This window comes from Lemur catta, chromosome 3, assembly GCF_020740605.2.
Source record: "Lemur catta isolate mLemCat1 chromosome 3, mLemCat1.pri, whole genome shotgun sequence".
Lineage (NCBI taxonomy): Eukaryota > Metazoa > Chordata > Mammalia > Primates > Lemuridae > Lemur > Lemur catta.
Window position 1 is genome coordinate 108669492 of NC_059130.1, and position 19123 is coordinate 108688614.

General features: G+C 48.5%; 1 protein-coding gene across 3 annotated transcripts in view; it reads right to left on the minus strand.

Moving 5' to 3' along the window:
- MAN1C1 (mannosidase alpha class 1C member 1) overlaps positions 1 to 6504 on the minus strand; it is a 131440-nt gene extending 124936 nt beyond the window's left edge. For all 3 annotated transcript variants that reach the window (XM_045545940.1, XM_045545941.1, XM_045545939.1), the window contains exon 1: positions 5746 to 6504. In XM_045545940.1, coding sequence (XP_045401896.1) covers positions 5746 to 6228 — 483 coding nt within the window. In that variant the 5' untranslated portion in view covers positions 6229 to 6504. The remainder of the gene's footprint in view (positions 1 to 5745) is intronic.
- Positions 6505 to 19123: the final 12619 nt, after the last annotated feature.

Sequence of the window (19123 nt, forward strand, 5' to 3'; positions counted from 1 at the left end):
CATGAGTAAGAGCTGTTATGACCACCTGCCTGCCAAGTGTAGGGAGCTCTCAACCCAAATCTTAGAAAACAGCCTTCTGAGGGGAGAAAACACCTGCAACTGGGTCACCAATGAGGTCTTGTAGCTGTGTCTCGGTGGCTTCTGTTTTCTTTGCAGGTGGAGACACCAAAGCAGGTCTGACTTACAACAATTTCAGCTGCTTCAACTCTACATTTAAGAGAAGGAAAACTATGCTGTCTGAGCTACTACTGACTAGTCCTCCGAGTGAAAGGGGAGTGGAGGGGGAAGAGATGGGAGCTCAGGTCCTTTTGTCCTTGGAATTCTTTGAAGAGTCTCCAATTTGGATTCTTACCATCATCTGCCATGGAAATACAGAGTTAAGAAAATCTGTTTTCTTTTCCCCAAATTATGCAAACACTTGTGCATAAAGGCCTTGGCCCAGAAGTAGTAGGAAATCAAGAACCAGGGCTTACTGTTTGATAAGCCTGGTCTTTTGGGGCTACAGGTGCACAGAACCAAATAATCATCATCCCTGGCACATGACACTCATCCCTGCTCCATGCATGGCCCCTATTTCCAAGTAATGTAATAAATACCCATGAGCTCACCTGAGGCAATGACTCTCCTGAATCTTATGCCCATCATTACCTTGTAAAGGCTTTCCTGATTTGGCCAATGAAAGCAAGGCAGGGAGAAAGAGAATTTCCTAAAGCTTCCAATGCCTCCCCTAACACAGACTCAATTTAGGATACAAAGAGAGGTTTCTTCCCCAAGCCAGAGCCAGAACCCACAAGGCTGGGTGCCCCCCTAGATTACCAGGCAGCTTCCCTACACAGGCTTTACAATCTGCAAGCCTGATTTATTTTTTTCAATAAGAGAAAAGATGTAAGTCCCTTTGAGCAAAGTATGCCTGATATATATCACAATATTTATTTTTTGTGGAGTAATGGATCAGTCTTCCGGGAAAGCTAGAGAAAAGGCATTTCTTGAACTTGGATGTAAATCAGTCACTCTAAAAACCACAAGGGAATCTATATTCTTACCCCCCTGCTATCTGTACTGTGAAATAAGTAGCTGACTTTTAAAAGTCATCATTCTATTTGTTTCTAGCCCTTACACTAAAGGCCAAGTTAAGAATGTGAGGCCTGAGAAGCAATTGCTCCTGGAATGCCTAATTCCCCAAAATGATGGTGCATTTCAAAATGAAAGCAGAGACCCAACCAACCTGTGGGTGTTCAGCTGTATACCTGCTAGGGACAAGTTCTCAGTTTTACTCTAACTGCAGCACTTAACCCTAAGGAAGAAGGAGGAGGTGTGTGTGACTGGGCTCAGGACGTAAGAGTCTTCCAAGGGACCTGTCCAGTTATTATAGGCCAGTCTCCATCTATGTTAAATGTTTGGTAGAGCGGGTCAAGAGGGAAACTGAAGAAACTGAAGGACAGGAGAAGAAAAGGATCTTCGATGGATTTGCAACTCAAACAGAGCTCTTCGAGGCAAAGCTATTTAAATCTGAGCTGTTCCTAATATTAATTATCCTCTACATCTCACAGGCTCAGATCTACATGCTACAAAGAACACAAAGCCTTTTAATTTTCCTACCTGTCCCTGGCACCAGTGACGATAAATCAGACATACAGAGAAACCATACATGACTGACGAACTAGCCTATTAATGGGGAGCAAAGATCATTTGCCAAGATGACTTATTCAGACACTCTCACATATCACAACCAGCAATATTCTGGAGGCTGAACATAGCAGGAACAGAGGGCAAGAGCTAGGGCACTCAGACTAACTCATGGGTGCCACCTCCCCACTCCCTTCAAGTTAGACTTGCACTTGGAATATTACTACAACTTCTAAAACACCTCTTGGGTGACTGAGGCTCCTTAGAATTCCAGGTAGCCTCAGAGAGAAGACCCAGCCTCTGGCACCAGCAACTTTAACAGTCAGATGTAGATCTTTAATATAGCCATTCATTAAAGTATCTGAGCTCCAACTAAATGTCAGACCCTATTCTGGGTGCTTGGGCAGATCCATGAAAAAAACAGTTAAACAGGTAGAAGTGCAGGAGAGACGAGAATCTCCTAAATGCCAGACTCTTGGTTTTACCATGAAGACAGAGGCTCAGTGATAAACAGGAATTTCCCTCCAAGGTCAGAGTTGATGGAGTAGCTAGACTTGAACCCAGGATGGATTCTTAGCAGGACTACTGAACACAGCAGTGTATAAAAGCGGTGCGCAGACAGCACAGGGAGGGTGGTGAAATTCAACCCACATTCTTTTCACCCAGCCCTGCACTCCAGAGTGGAGTTACATCTCCCCAGAGGAAGAAACCCTTCCTGTAGTTTGCCTGAAAGTACCATATGGGCTAGGGGCAGCCCCAACTCCAGAACCACATTCTCACTGCCCCAGATTGCCCAATTCCCTTTAACAATAAAGCCCTCTTCACTAGAAGGGACAACTGAGGTTCCCCAAATCAGCAACCAACCATCAGTAGGACCCATTGAAGAACTTTTTCATTGGGATATAACCCTGACAAGCTATACATCCCAACTTGTCATGTGTGAGAAAAGTCTGTTTGAACTTGAATCCATAAGAAACCCACCTATGGATGATGTCCCCCATTTTCTGTATTATCCTCAGATCCGAAAGGGAAGGCTGCTGCCAAGCCTTCACCCCTTTACATTCCAGCCCACACCTTTCCTCTTCCTGATCCCAAGCTGAAGATCTGTCACTATTTAAGCCCATCTCCAAAGCTCAACATGAGTGACAGGAATAATTAACTTATCAACTATTTGAATATCCACTCTAGGCTAGGTGCTAGGATACAAGAGTGAACATCACCACCAACACCACCACTGCTACCACACCACTGTCCCTGACTTCATGGAACTAAGATATGTTGAAAACAGAGCTGGGAAAGCCCAACTGCTGAGGAGTCACTAACCAGACTGGCAGTCCACTTAGTAGTCAGGGCTAGAAACAAGAATGTCTATGCCCTACTTTCCTCTTCCTCACCTCATTTTACAGGAAGGTTCAAGAAGGAGAGGAGGTGGCTTGTCCAAAGTCAAAGAGTTTAACAGTTGAGCTGAGGCACCAATCCATGTTCTCTGGGTTTCCTCTCTCTACCATATTGCTCTCTCCAATGTTTGAAAACTGGGAAGTGAGGAAAAATAGTTGGTTCTAGTGACAGAGTGTTTCCTGATGCATGTGTGCCCAGAACCTGCAGCTTCAACCCATCTTATCAGCACAGACCTCGTGCCTGTGTCCAACTCTCAGGATGTTCATAAATATACTTTGTTGATCTAGAGCCAGAGTGTCCAGTTTTCAATCAAGCTCATTTATCTTGCTCTCTGACTTGCTCTTGAAATTCGCTTTCACTTTAAAAACCTCATCTTATAACAACAGGACCTTTTTTATCTGATGCTAGCTCCCCCTCTGCTCCTCGGGTCTAATCAATCCATGCCTAGAAATAAACAAACCAGAGAGGAAAGCAGCAGTACTTTTTGTGAAAACAGGCACCTTTCTAAAAATGATCTACCCCTGGGCATGACGCAGATAGAAATTTAAATGAGAAGGAAATAAAGGCATCCTCCAGCAATATTCATAAGCATTCCTCATCAGGTGAGACAATGGGGCAGTAACTCTGTGTTAACAACTAAACCAAAAACTCTGTTCCACATTTTTCAGACTGTAGATGGGGAGGTCAAACCCAAGAAGCCAGAAGAAACAGTAGGTTTCAAAACAATGGTGTATATAAACCAGCCCCCTCCATTCTGAGGAGCATAAGGTCTTCAAGATAGTAAGAGAGGGCTAGATGAACAACAACTGCAAGTATATGCAAGCATGCCTCCTGCCCTACGAGGGGCATAAGGAGATGCCAGACAGAAAGATCCAGACATCTGGCAACCAAACTGGACCTCCTTCCACCATGCTATTTTACACCCACCTGAAAGCACAGAATCCTCACACCTCTTACCACTCCCCAGGTGCACCAGCAGGTCATCACCCCCAGCCTCTGCTGGCAAAAGAGTCTGTCTTTTCACAGGGGGGGAGAACCAAGTTCCCCACTAGCCAGGCCACCCCTCTGGCCATGGCTCTCAACCCCAGGCTTTCAGAAATGGGCCACCTTCTAGATGCGAATGCAGAAAGCACATCTTCTGAAGAGATAGATCAGTAGCTAATTCTTAATCCTTTTAAAAGTCTGATGACAGCTCTGGACACCCCACAAAAAACTGGATGCATGCAGTTTATATGTAATTTCACTGGGGGTTACTGCCCTCCTAGGAGGTCAAGAAGGGCAGAAGGAGCTACTATGCTCAGCAAGGGAGCTGCGGGTGGTCCAGGTGAGTATTCAACAACACAGTTCCTTAACAGGAGAGAAATGCATGCCCCTTACTTAGCTACTGCAAGTCCCCGCCCTCGATTAACCTTTGGATTTCAACAAGAATTTGGAAACTGAGAGCACATGTATGTGCACAGGCACATACCCCAAGGACTTATCTTCCTTGTGGCTTCCTATCTTGACTTCTCAAAATGTCCTGTGATTGCTAGTTAAGACAGTCTCCAAACAGGGCTTAGCATAGGATGGCTAAGTAACAGCAGAGACAAGAAGTAGGTGAGAGATGGATCTTGGGAGGGAAGATAGTTCAGATAAGAAGGAGACAGCCAAGCTCTCAGTAGGTCTTGTCAGGGCAGGTTCTGACCCTTGCTGCCTGTGCTCCCCGGAAATTAGGGCAGACCTTCTGACTCCTTTGCAGCAAACCTAGCAGTCCAGACAGAAGCAACCCTTTCCTCCTGGGGCCTGGGGAGGAGAGAGCATCCTTTCATTTCTAGGGAAGAGACCCTGGCCCACAGATTGCCCACAGCCCCCTCGTGGCCTGGGGGTGTCACTGCAGCCCCCTCTGCATGGCTGGGCACAAACTTCATGCAGGCAGCTCTAACAGTGGTCAAGCAGAATATTTAGTCACCAATGGCGACTTGGCAACCATCCTCAAGCCACGTGAGGCTGCGTTTGCTTTTGATTTCTTAAACTAAGATTCAGACTTAAAGTGCTCCTTCATACCTCTCCCTAGTACAATCCCTTATAGGGAACCTGTCCAAGATCTGCTTCATTAAGCCAATAACCTCAGTGCTTCTGAAACATTACCACTGCCTTATCGATCATTCCTTCCTGCATCACATGCAATTATGTACAATTGTTCCAAAACTCAATAGAAACAGTTAGCAAGAATACACAACGTCCTCCAGTTTGTAGGTTACTGACTAGATTACAAAATACTTGCAGCACAGCAAATACCCGCCAAATACTGGGTTTCCAGGTAGCAGGTCCTACAGGGGTTTTGGACTTAACCACACACAGTGAGAAAGAATGTGACCAGTGGTTCTGTGTCCACAAATGCAAACAGAGGGTGCCCATTAAGGAACTTGAACTCCACTCTCACTAGCAACTCCACAAGGGAAAGAGTGGAGTTCACCTGGGCTGGGGACTGGACAAGAAAGACCAGAAAGTCTGGGGGCCCAGGGGTGCAGCTGCCGTCAGTCAGGGTGGGGACGAGTAATTGAACCCAGTAGTGGGACAGTGGGCAGGCAGGAGAGAGGGTGGGAAGTTTGGGAAGAGAGAGGAAGGTGTAGAGTGTCTGAAGGGCCTAGAGTAGAGCAGGGACCAGGAGGCACTGGGGCCAGGGGAATGGCATGGGAGTGCCAGAGGGTCTTTTCTTTGGTGGGGGGGGGGGGTCCTTACCTCCTTGATTTTCTCCCGCTGTGCTCGCACTCGGCTCTGGGGCTCCTCACTCTCACCGGCCCTTGTCCCCAGGACCGGGTGGCGGAGGCGGCTCCGGAAGGCATTAAAGTCAAAGCTGAACGGGACGGTCTCCTCCTCCCGATGCCCGGTGGGGCGGGTGCGCCGCAGCCACTCTTTCCTGCGGCCCCGGCTGCTGGGGTCGTGCTTACCCGGGGCCGGAGCAGCGGGGGCCGGGTTGGGGGGCGGCTCCTGCTCGCGAGCCCGAGGATGGCCGGCAATTTCCTCCACCATCTCCAGGCCAGGCTGCTGGGTCCGGGGGGCCAGGAAGAGGCGCTTGAGGCGAGAGGAGTGGGGCAGCAGGAAGAGGGCTCCGAAGCACAGGGTGACAAGGCCCGAGAGGAAGAGAAGGAAGAGGAACTTCTGTGGCAGCCGCAGCCCCCAGGGGGAGGCAGGGACGAAGCCTGGCACTTTCCTCAAGAGCATCGTGGCCCGGCAAGGGGCTGGGGACCGTCAGCTCCCTCCGAGGTCCCCCGAGGCCCTTGGAGTCCGGGCACGTGCCTGCCGGAGGCTCGGCGAGGGGAAGGCGTCCAGGAGCGCTGCCCGGGATGGGGGGGGTCCCTGGGCCGGGCTGCCAACCCTGAGAGTTTCGCCGCTTCGGGGACTGTCCCCGAAGTTCAGGGAGTTTTGAGAGAGTGCTCCTGTGCGGAGGCGGGGGCACAGCGGCCCTGGCGGGGCCCAGGCGAGCCGGGCTGCACAGCTCCGGGCCCGGGCCCGCAGCGGCCGGCCGCGCGCCGCAGCCTCCCCTCCGGCCGCCGCGCCGCCCCTCCCTGCAGCGGCTGGGGCCCGCGCCTTCCCGCGCTGCGGCCGCCGCCGGGGCTGTCACAATGCCGTCCGCGGCGCCCAGGCTGTCGGCGCCCAGGGGCGCCCGCAGGCCGGGGCCGAGCGGCGTCTCCGTCACCCGCGCCGAGCCGCCCTGTGTCTCGACCTCCCTCCCGCGCTCCTCGGCGCCCAAAGTTTCAACCTCAGAAGCAGTTTCCAGAAGGGGCTGGCTCGGGGGCGTAAGGTGGTGGCGGGCTGGCGTGTCAGCGCCGCTCCGAGAGTGCGCACACCCGGCCAGACCGCGACAGCACCCTGGCTCGGCTATCGGGACACGTCCACAACTTTGTTCCGCTGCGGAGTGGGCGCCGGGGAGAGGGGAGAAGCGAGGGAGCGGGAGCAGGCACTTCAGAGTCTGTGAGGACGGGGGGCCTCAGGGCCGCCGGGAGCTGAGAGATGTCCGAGCCCGGGTCCAGAGCCGGGCGCCGTCCGCGACGAGCCGCGGCTGGGCGGCTGCAGCTGCGCCCAGGAGCGCGGGCTCCCGCCCAGCCAACTCGGTAGGGCTCCGGGTTCCCTCTGGGATCACCTGTTCCCGGGCGCCGCCGGCTCCGCGGAGCGCGCAGCCCCGGCTGCGCCTCCCCCGCTGCAGCTGGCGTCCTCTCAGCGGCCGCTCCAGACGGGCCGCCACCGCCGCCGCCGCCGCTGCCGAGCCTGCGCCCCACACGCGCGCACACCCGCCCGGACGCCCGCTCCGCCGCCGCCGCCGCCGCCGCCGCCGCCGCCTCCGCGGCTTGCTCGGGCTTTCACTGCGACAGCGCCCGCGGCCCCGCCTCCCGCCGGCCACGCCCTCAGGCCACGCCCCCCGGCGCGCGCCCCCGCGGCCCGCCCCCCACCACACCGGCGGCGCCGCAGTCAGGCCAATGGCCTCGCGCCGGGGTAGGGGCGCAGGGGCTGAGCCCGTGTAGGGAGCGGAGACCGGATTCCAGGCCACGCCCCTTCCCCAAAGGGCCAGCGTCGCGCACACCCCCCCCCCATCCCACCAGCACCAATGGTCCAGCTGCGCGGGTTGGCGGGGGCGGGGTGGAGAGCGGAGCTAGGTCATTGGCTGCTTCGGAGGGATCCCCGTTGGGCCACAGTCGCCCATTGGTTACTGCCCAGCGTTCGCTGGACCCGGAGCGACGGAGACCACCCCCTCCGCCCGCGCTGCGCGGGTTGTAGGTCCCCCGGAGCGGGCAGGAGACGGGGCGAGTCCGCCGTTGGGTGACCTCTCGCCCCTCGGTGCCAGCCCGGGGTTGTCAGGGAGCTGAGGTCCGCGCCCTGGGGGCTGCCCGGGGTTCTCGGCGCTTTCGCCCGAGCCGCGGAGATGCTGCTCGCCTGCGGGCTGTGAGGGAGGGGTGGCTGCAGCCGAGCCAGAGAGCTGTGGCCCCTTCGGGTCGGGCTAAGGCAGTGTTTCCACTGGTCTCCCTCAGACCACTGCGCTGTCTTCCTTTTCCCACAACCCCAAACGGGGCAGGGAGAGACGCTAACCACAGCAGTGAGAAGCAAGGAAAGGGAGAGAACCCTGGGACGTGCACAGAAGACCATACACATGTGACACACATGTACCTAGATGCCTACGTATGTTTATGTGCACATGTGTGCGTCTATGCATAGATAGATTGGCATGTGGATGTGTACTTGCATGCAAACGTACATTTAATTTAGGTATGGACACCCAAATGATTGTACCAAAGTATACATAGAAATATGAACACATTAGTACAAATATAGACATGTGCCCACACACACCTACAGACTCAAACAACAGATAACCCCCCGAACCATGCACATATACACACTGCCAAGCATATACACCCAGACACGCGTGTCCTCAACCCCAAGGCCCTTACATCTTCCTCCTTGGACTTTGTGTCTTCCCTTCCTATTAAACCTAACCTAGGGCAAAGCAACACTGTGCTGTGTGGGTCTTTCACGCAAAACACTTTATAGAGACAAATAACAGCAGAGGGAGAGACAAATTAAGAGGTGTAATAGGCAAGAGGGAAAATATCTGCTTTCAGCTGCAATTTAAAATGAAATGCAGCATTGACGAGACAGAAAATACTGCAGGGAGGCCCTTCCCAATGGAAGCAGCGGGCCAGGCATGCTCTCACCTCATAAATCTTGCTTCTTCCCTGAGGCCTGCTGCGGATGGGCCGCTGGGACTCAGTCATCCTTCTACCTCTGGCCAGGCCACTGACAGCAGACCCACCCTTGATCCTTAAATACTGCTGGCATGTAAATTTCTTTCAACTGAAAATAAAAGACAGAAGACTGCTATGGATAACAGGTGCAAATATTTTGGTCACTGGAGATGAATAATCTCTCCCAACCCCACATACACCCAGCTTAAATAAAATTCTAATGTAGATGTTTCAGTCTCTCGTGAGTTTGTCTGGCAGGTGTCGGTTACCTGCAGCCAGCTGTGAAATTCAGGAGTAAGCACTTGGATGCAGGAGCCCAGAGACCTAGCCTGGCCTCTCCTATGTCTCCAATTGCCCGGGCATCTCCTCACTGGGTCCCACCTCAGGCAAGGGCAGCTTTGTCTCTGGAGAACCAGGCAGGGACCCAGCATTTGTTAGAGGTACCTTCTGCATTTTTCTGCATTGAGTGTGCAGGAGAACCACCGTTCAGTCCCCTGAGAAGATAAGATCCAGAAGGGAAAGAAAGTGAGACTGAGTCTCAGAGGGGAATGTCTGTTTGAACGAGATGCTCACTGTGATGTGACACTCACTAGTCTCTGGCGTGCTCTGTGAGCCATGGTAGGAAGTGAGGCCACAGCAGGACTGACGAGCCTTTCCAACCCAGGCCATGGAAATCAGAGGCCACAGCAGGCAGCTCCATTCCAAACTGATGCAGTGTTGGTGATTACACCAAGTTGGTGATTCCATAACCTTCACAGTCTCCCTTCCAAGCTCCCTGAAACCCTGGAGATCCCCTCACTCCACACCCCTAGCCCCCGGAGACCTCACATGTACTGTGGCTCTCCTCCCACTGGGTTTTTGCTATCGATGGGCTGTTCCAAAGCAGATGCTGAATTCCTCACCTTGCTTAGCCACAGTGCCTTGCATGTGAGCCCTGTGTTTGCTGAATAAATGAATGAATGAATGAGTGAGTGGGTACTCATTTCACAGATGTGGAAACTGAGGCTCAGGGAATGGAACAACAGTGAACTAACATATTGCCTCATATACTTTTCAGAACACTCTTATGTGGAAATATTATAAATAGCTCCATTCTTCAGATATGAATACTAAGGCAGTTAGATCAATAGGGTGACTATAGTTTACAGTAATCTATTGCATATTTCAAAATAGCTAGAAAAGAATAATTCACATGTTTCTAGCATAAAGAAAAGACAAATATATAAGGTGATGGATATCTCGGGCACACTGATTTGATCTTTACAAATTATATGAATATATTAAATAATCACATGTACTCCAAAACTATGTACATCTATTATTTATCAATTGAAAAAAGAAAAAATGTAAAAAAGAAAAAGAATACTAAGGCTTAGAGAAATTTGGGACAAGTTAATAAGTATCCATATTCGTCAGGGTTCCCCAGAAAAACAGAAACAACAGGAGATGTACAGGTATGTAGAAAGAGATTTATTATGAGGGATTGAGTCACGTGGTTATGGAGGCTGAGAAGTTCCACAATCTGCCATCTGCAAGCTGGACTCCTAGAAAGCTGGTTCTATAAGTCTAGTCTAAGCCAAAAGGCCCAAGAACCGGGAGTGCTGATGCCCGAAGGCAGAAGATGTATGTCCCAGTACAAACACAGAGTGTGAATTTGCTATTCCTCTGCCTGTTGTTCTACTTAGGCCATTGGTGGATTAGACGATGCCCACCTACACTGGTGAGGGCAGGTCTTCTTTACTCAGTCTACTGATTCAAAGGCTAATCATGGAAATGCCCTCATAGACACATCAGAAATAGTGTTGCCAGCTATCTGAGCATGCATTGACCCAGTCACGCTGACACAAAAAATTAACCATCACAGTATCTTTCTCAGTTTAATTCAGAAATTCAAGTGGAACTGGAAATAGAAACAAACAGCTATTTCTGAAAATCTATTCTGTCAATAAACATTTATTTAAATTAGGTGCTAGCTATCGCACTAGTCTTGGGTTGGACACAAAGGTGAGCGAAGCATGGTTCTCTGTTATTATCGATTCATTCATCCAGTAAAGAACTTTTTACTGACCACCTACTACACTCCGGGTGCAGAGGGGCTGGAGATACAGCCCTGATGTAGACATGGCGCCTGGCTTCATGGGACTACTTCTCTAAAAGGCAACACAGTCAGATTTGGCCCATCAGGAGGGGAACCACCGGGCACCAGCCACAGTGCTAGAGCTTCACCCATATTCTCTCCAACCCTCACGACAGCTCTCTCTGAGGTAGGTCTTGAGGTTCCAGTTCAGCAGGCAGGGAAACTGAGGCTCAGGGGTGTGATATGACTTGTCTAAAGCCAGGGAATAATTTGAAAATATGAGAGAAAGCCAGGCTCATCTAATTCCAGAATCTATGCTCTGTTAATAATATTAATAACTTGCAAGATTAGTGGGTACTTAACTATGTGGAAAGCCCTTCTAAAAGCATGTTATAGAAACTAATTTATTTTATCCTTACAACTACTCCGTAAGACGGGTACTATTAAGCACAGAGATGTTAAGGAATTTACCCAATGTCACACAGCTGGGAAGTGGCAGAAGGGAGATTTGAGCCCAGATGGTCAAGGTGTAAAGCCCTCTATGTTTTTCAGAGACTGTTGCTCTCCATCTTGTAATGCTACAGGAAATCAGAGCAGGGAAGGAGCATTGGCCTCAGGCACGATCTTCATGGGCTTGTTGTGAGGATTATATGAGCTCATTCAGTCATTCAATAAGCACATATAACGCACCTGCTACATATATATTTTATTTTTTTTCCAGGCAATACGCTAGGCTGTAGGGATATAATGGTGAGCAAAAATAGATACATTGCTCCCATGATGGAGATAACAGTCTCATGGGGAAGACAAGTTTAAACAACCCCCAAATAAGTATGTGAGCTAAGAGCCAGGAAGGAGAGAGAAACACTGCTCTAAGAACATATAGTAATGGATCTGGACCCAGGTTCGAATTGAGTGGCCCAGGGAAGACTTCCCCTAAGGATGAGTGGAGTTATCTAGGCAAAGAACAACAGTGAGAATGCCCAGGCTGAGGGCATATGCAAAGGCCCTGGGGTAGAGAGAACATGGTGCTTTTGAGAATAGAAGAAGTTAGTGTGTCTGGAGTAGAGAGAGTGATGGGGAAAGACAAGAAGCGACACTGAATGATTTAGGGCAGGAGTGGGAATTGGGGAAAGAGGTGGGTGGGTGAATTCAGATTAACATTTTCAAAGGCTACTTGAGCAACAGTGTGGAAAACAGACAGCAAGGCAGGAGTGAATAAAGTGGGTACCTTTCAGAGGATATTGCAAACGTCTGTGCTGGCTTAGACTGGGAGAGTGGGGGATGGGTAGCACCACGGGATCCAAACCATATTTAGAAGCTGAAATTGATAGAATTGGGTGATGGCTTGAAATTGGGCATGGACGGAGAGGAAAGCATCTGCCAGGTCTCTAACATGCCTGCGGGGTCGGGGTGGGGGTGTTAGATGAGACGGGAGCAGTGGACCAGGCCATAAAGGACTCCCTGTCAGCTCCTGCACTGAGAAGGCAGCTGGGCAGTTGGTGGGGAGCCTGAACCTCAACTGGTCATTAGTCTCATTTAGAATCAAAGACTAGAGATAAAGCCATGCTCCAGCCGAGAGGTAACCATCAGGCAGCTTTCTTAATGGCCACCAGACACTGATGACTGTTGGGGGGCTGCCCCTGGGACAGCACACCAGGCTCACCCCAGCAGGCTGCAGGACCCAGATAATACCTCGTTGTGCAGTGGGTGCCAATTTCAGGGCCACAGAGCCCAGAACATGTCCCCCACACTCTTAAAAGAAGAGGATGAAAGTTTCCTTTTAACCCTTCTTGCCTGAGTCTCCCATCGGCTGGGCTTTTGCTGTGGGTCCTAGCACTGGAGGCTCAGTGGTTATAGCAGCCGTTCTCAATGGGGGGACATTTTGCCCTCAGGGAACATTTGGCAATATCTAGATAATTTGGGTTGTCACAACTAGGGGAGGAGTGCTACTGGCATCTTGTGGGCAGAGGTCAGGGATGCTACTAACCATTTAATAATGCATGGCACAGTCCACCACAACAAAGAATTATGTGGTCCCAAATATCAACAGTGCAAACTGCGAAGGATGAGAGACGCTGGCTTAGAGCCAAGGCTTTGAGGTCAGAAAGGCCTGGGTCCTGGCTTTGCCACCCACTGGCTTGTTGATCTTGGGTAACTTGTTTGACCTCTGTGAGCCTCAGTTTCTCCATTTGTCAAGTGGGGACAGATAATAGTAATACCTCAGAAAGATTGTATGAGAATTAAATGAGATAACTGATTGTAAAGATCCTGAAGCACATGTTACAGTCACCCTTCAGGTGAGCAGGGCCTGGGTGGGACGTATTCTAGATCTACTCCCAAAGCCAAGTCCTCGGAATGTTGGGGAAGGAAAACCAGAGTGGTAAGAGTGAGGACCCTGGAGTTAGAGTGCCAGCTCTGAGTCTGGACTCAGTCACCTACTGGCAGTGAGATGTTGGGCAGTTGCTCACCTCTGGATGCCTCAGTTTCCTCATCTGTGAAATAGAGATAATTGTAGTACCCACCACATACAGTGGTTGTGAGGACCAAGGAGCTAAATTGTGTACATGTCTAACCACAGTGTCTGGCACATAGCACTCAATCAATGTGAAGCAGTGTCACAAAAGACAAAAAGAATCAGTGCTGCCTCATTTCCTATTGCCAAGCTCAAGATAGCAACCCAACCCGAAACTTGCAACTTGAAATTTCCAGGGAGGCTCTAATTTCAAATGCTCTGTCCATGGTCCCTATGACAACTCTCTTGGACTGCACACACCGATTTGCATTTCAGAAGATATGGTCCCTGTCTGGATGATACTAGTAGTGGCTGTTTGTGAAGTCCTATTGTGCGAAGCACGACTCAGAGGAGCCCCCCTTACCAGGAGTTTTGAGATCATTCAGCCCCAAGGTGGAGTGTTGCAGACGTGCAATCTAAGGATCAGAGCGTGTGAGTAACTTGCAGTTCAAGGAAGAGCAGCATAGGAAAGCATCAAGGTTCACAGTCCTGGGTTATGTTTACCTTGCCAACATTGTGAGGATGCAATGAAATAATCCATGTTAACGTCTTAGCAGAGTACCTGGCGTATAGCAGGAATTGAATGTTAGCTGTTATTATTTATGGTACTGGCACTTTTTAAAGGGCATGTAAAATAAATATCTTTGAATCTCATAAAACTACATTTCCAAAAGCTTACATCAAGCCTCATAAAGCTAGAAATAAAACAGTGTCTTTAAGATGCAACCCTGACATAATTTAGTCACCTGGTTCTACTTGCTAATATCAAGGAGTTTTTGTTTGTGTGCGTGTCTGTTTTTTTAATGTCCATGAGTCGAGGCTCCAGGTTCTAGGCAAAGTCTCAAAGTATCTGCCCCTCTAGGTAAGAAGCACCCAGGGCACCAGGCAGGAGTTGCTGGGTGAAGACCACCTGGACCAAACCATCATGGGATGTTCCCTCAGAACTTACCCTTATGTCATTCAAGTTCTTTCTAGAACCAGATCAATAAGCCAGAGTGGCAGAAGGGCATTGTGGTTGTGGCTTTGATTCTCACAGACCTGCATTTGAATCCAAGTTCTGCTTCTTAGGGACTATGTAACTTTGGCGAGTCACCTCATCTATTCAAGCCTCATTTTCCCTAGCTAGAAAATGGCAAGGATAATAGTACTAAACTCAGCATATGTTAAATGTTAGTATTATTAAAAGAAGTAAAGAATGGCAAGTTTAAGATTTGAGGATGATGAATGAAAGAGAAGAAATAGGGGTTTGAAGAGGGAGTCCCATTAGTTACCATACTTGTTCCCGAATCCCATTTCCGCCACTCGATTGGGTGATGCGGGCAGGTCACTCACCTCTCTCAGGCCAGTTTCTTCATCCCTGAAAGGGCCCATAACACCCTAAATGAGACACCAACAGGCAAGTGCTTTGTTTGGGGTAAAGCAAAAAAGACATGTTCATTATAGCTATGATCCCTTTTCAGAAAGAATTTTCAATATTCCACAAATATTTATTGTGTCTCAACCATAATTTTAAAAAATTGAAAATGTACCCTAATGTTTAAATTTTTTAATTAAAAAATTTTAAATGTACCATATATCCTATCTTTTCTATTATTCTTTTCTGTGTATTTTAAAGAAATAAAAAAGTTGAACTGAGCTAGTCATTTGCCCTGTTTGCCAAATATTTCTGGGTCTTTGCCCGCTGGGCACGATAGTTTTGCCCCGCCTCCAGGTGGTTGAGTAAAGCCATGTGACTGGTTCTGGCCAATGAGCTGTGAGCAGAAATGACCACTGTCACTTCCAAGCCAGAGTATTTAAGTGCCAGTGCCACACCCTCCAGAGCTCTGGCTTTCCCACTAGCATGATGATGACACTACTTGAGATGACAGCTGCTCATCGGCCAGGGTCCCTGTGTAAGTATGACGAGCGGAGCCTTGGGAGGATCTGCACTGGCTGCATTGGCAGGGAGCTTACATTAGAGAACAGTGTGTACTGTGTTGGCTTCTGGGTTTTGAAGTCACTGAGTTTTTTTGTTTGTTTTCGTTTTTGTTGTTGTTTTTTCGAGACAGGGTCTTGCTCTCTCACCTGGGGCCAGATTGCTGCGGTGTCATCATAGTTCACTGCAACCTCAAACTCCTGAGCTCAAGTGATCCTCCTGCCTCAGCCTCCCAAGTAGTTGGTTCTAAAGGTGCTCACAACCACACCCTGCTAATTTTTCTATTTTTTTGTAGGGGGGGTGGGGGGGGGTCGGTCTCTCTTAGGCTGGTCTTGAACTCCCAAAGTGCTAGAATGATTACAGGTGTTAGCCACTGTGCCTGGCCAGTTTTTAACTTTTAAAACGCTTTTTATTTATTTTTTAAGTGCTTTTTAAAGGTGAAATTAATTTTAATACTACATTTTATTTAACCCAATATATTCAAATTATCCTTTTAATCATTATTTTTAAAATCATTAATAAGATACGTTGTGTTCTTTTTTACACACCAAGTCTGCTTAATCCAGCATGTGTTTTACATCCACCGCACAGCTCAATTCAGACTAACCACGCGCCGAGTGGGCCACGAGCCCCGAGTGGCTAGCAACTACTGAAGTGGATAACACCGCCGTAGTGGCTAATGACCCTCAGTTTGAAACACACTGTCCTCAGGTATCCTGAATAAATCAGTCTTTGTCCTTGTCCAAAGGATCTTTAGAAAAGGAAATTCAGTGTCTCTTAAGGCAGGCTATGGCTAGATTTCAGACCCATTGTTCCTTATTCGTCTGCAATAGGGGGATTTTCCTTTCTGCATTACAACTGGCTGCTAGCTCCCTCCCTTTGGCTAATCCACTCACCCCCTACACACTCTCAAAGACCAAAAAAAATTAGACCTTTCAAGAGGCCCATGTTGGAAGTAAAAACTGTGACAGCTAAAATGTTCTCATTAACCCCAGTATTCCAGGAGTAGAGATTCACGAAACCCCAGGGTGGGGTGGGGGTGGGGAAGCAGCTGACACACTTTCTCCTCCACAGGATATGAACCGAGGGCTTATGAAACCATGAAGGATGGGGGTGGGGCGGGGGAGGATGGGTTTGAGGCCTTAGAGCTTGATCTCATACCCTGGTAGATAGAATCCTTCTGACTGGGGAATTGGGACTTGTATGTTGAGGATCAAAGGTGGCAGGTAAATGTTACTTCTCTTTTTTTAGTTTTAAAATTATATTTTGTCATCTGTTGAGTGTGCCTTTTTAGTTTTTTCCAATTTAAAAAAAATTGTGGTAAAATATAGATTACATAAAATTTACCATCTTAACCACTTTTATGCCTACAGTTCAGTGTTAAATACACTCATAAAGCTGTGCAACCATCGCCTCCATCCATGTCCGTAACTCTTTATCTTAGAAAACTGAAACTTTATACCCATTAAACATCAACTCCCCATTTTCTCCCCACCCCACCCTGGTAACCACTATTCTACTTTCTGTCTCTATGAATTTGACTCCTCTAAGTACCCTCATATAAGTAGAATCATACAGTATTTGTCTTTTTGTAACTGTCTTATTTCACTTGACACGATGTCCTCAAGGTTTGTCCATGTTGTAACATGGGACAGAATTTCCTTCCTTTTAAAGGCTGAATAATACCCCATTGTATGGATGTACCACATTTTGCTTATCCAGTCATCCACTGATGGACACTTGGGTTGCATCCTCGTTTTAGCTACTGTGAATAATGCTGCTATGGACATGGGCATACAAATGCTGATCCCTTTTTAGTTAACTTGTTACATATTTGTGTGTTATTACTGTTCAGATGGGATTGTACCATGGTTATTGCTTAGGAAATCTGCTTTTCTAATTTACTAATATGTCAGGAACATTTTTCCATGAAGTTAAATATTCTTCTACCACATCATTCCGAACAGCCAAACAGTATTTCTTAAATGAATATGCTGTAATTTATGTGCTCAACCCGCTAGTGTTGGACATTTAGGTCATTTCCAATTGTTAATTACACTTGACAGATAGTTTATCACTCTCATAATGCCTCAGCTCTGACAGAATGCCCAGTCAGAGGACACATTCAGATGAAGGAAGGTGTGACCACCCCAGGACATCCTTCTGTCACCTGGGCTTTCACCACGCATAGGACACAACTTCTGTGGAGGTGAAGAGGACGCTGCCTTCTCTGGAGGGCTGCGTACAGCTGTGAAGAGTGTCGGGGTCAGAGGGCTGTGGGTGGTACCAGGTCCTGCCACGCACTTGCTCAGCGACATCCTCTCTGAGACTCAGTAGGGAAACTGCCTTATTTGGGTAATAAAAATGACCCCTTGATATTATTTATTTTTTTAAATTGACAAATAGAAATTACATGTATTTAGGGTGTACATGATGTTTTGATGTGTGTATACATTGTGGAATGGCTACATCAAGTTACCATTAGGAGTTAAGGAAGGAAAACCTTCCTTTTACAGGGCAAGTTTGCAGGTAGAGGAAAACAATAAGGCCATTTCCTCCTTGTATCCCATCAATTCCAGCCTATTTGATTCATTCAACAAATATTCATCGAGTGCCTACTGTGTACCAGGTACTGTTCAATAAATCAATGGAATTACCATTATCATTCTTCCTATTGTCTCATTTAATTGAAGAGGAAATCTGAAGTCCAGAGAAGTTAGGAGAATTGCCCAGGGTAACACAGCAGGTAGACGGTGGATCTGGGATTAACACCCAGTATAGCTGATACCTGATCCCTGGCTCTTTCCTTGTATGACTCTGTAGAGGTACCAGGCATTCTGAGTAAGTGAGGCACAGAGAATGGAAGGTAGTGCGGCTCCTCAGCCATCACTTAATATTATTATTTTATCTCCTAAATGGCTCTGATCTATCTGCTCTGCTCCCCTTTAACCACCAATCCCCCAGCCCAAGCCACACTTGGCTCGTACCTTAAAAACAGCAATAATCTCCAGGCTGGTCCATCTCTCTGGCTCCCTGCAGTCTGTCCTCCATGCAGCCAGTGGGAAGATCCATGTGAATGCGATCTGCCACCATTCCACCATTCCACCCAAAACCTTCCACAGCTCTCCACTGCTCTTGGGATAACACAGAACTCCCAACCATGGCCTACCGCACCATCTACCTCTGCTGACTGCTCCAACTTCACCTCACTTCCTCTTACCTCCCTCTGCCTGTATCAGTCAGTATTTTCATTATCTTTTCCTACATAACAAATCACCTCAATACTTAGTGCCTTAAAACACACCTGTTTTATTATTGCTTGTGATTCTTGGGGTTGACTGGGCTCAGCTGTGTGGTTTTTCCAGGGCTGCAGTCATCTGGAGGCTTGACTGGGCTGGCCCTCCAAGATGGCTCCCTCACATGTCTGATGGTTGATGCCAGCTGTCACCTGGGAATTCAACCTGGGCTGTTGACATATGGCATCTCCATGTGGCTTGGGCTTCTCATAGCATGGCAGCTGGGTTCTGAGAGACAGTATCTCAAGAGTGAGCATTCCAGTAGCTCTTAACTTCCAGGCCAGGCCTGGAATATTTACAGCATAATTTTTTTTTTTTTTTTTTTGAGACAGAGTCTCGCTCTGTTGCCCGGGCTAGAGTGAGTGCCGTGGCGTCAGCCTAGCTCACAGCAACCTCAAACTCCTCGGCTTAAGCGATCCTACTGCCTCAGCCTCCCGAGTAGCTGGGACTACAGGCATGTGCCACCATGCCCGGCTAATTTTTTCTATATATATTTTTAGCTGGCCAGATAATTTGTTTCTATTTTTAGTAGAGACGGGGTCTCGCTCTTGCTCAGGCTGGTCTCGAACTCCTGAC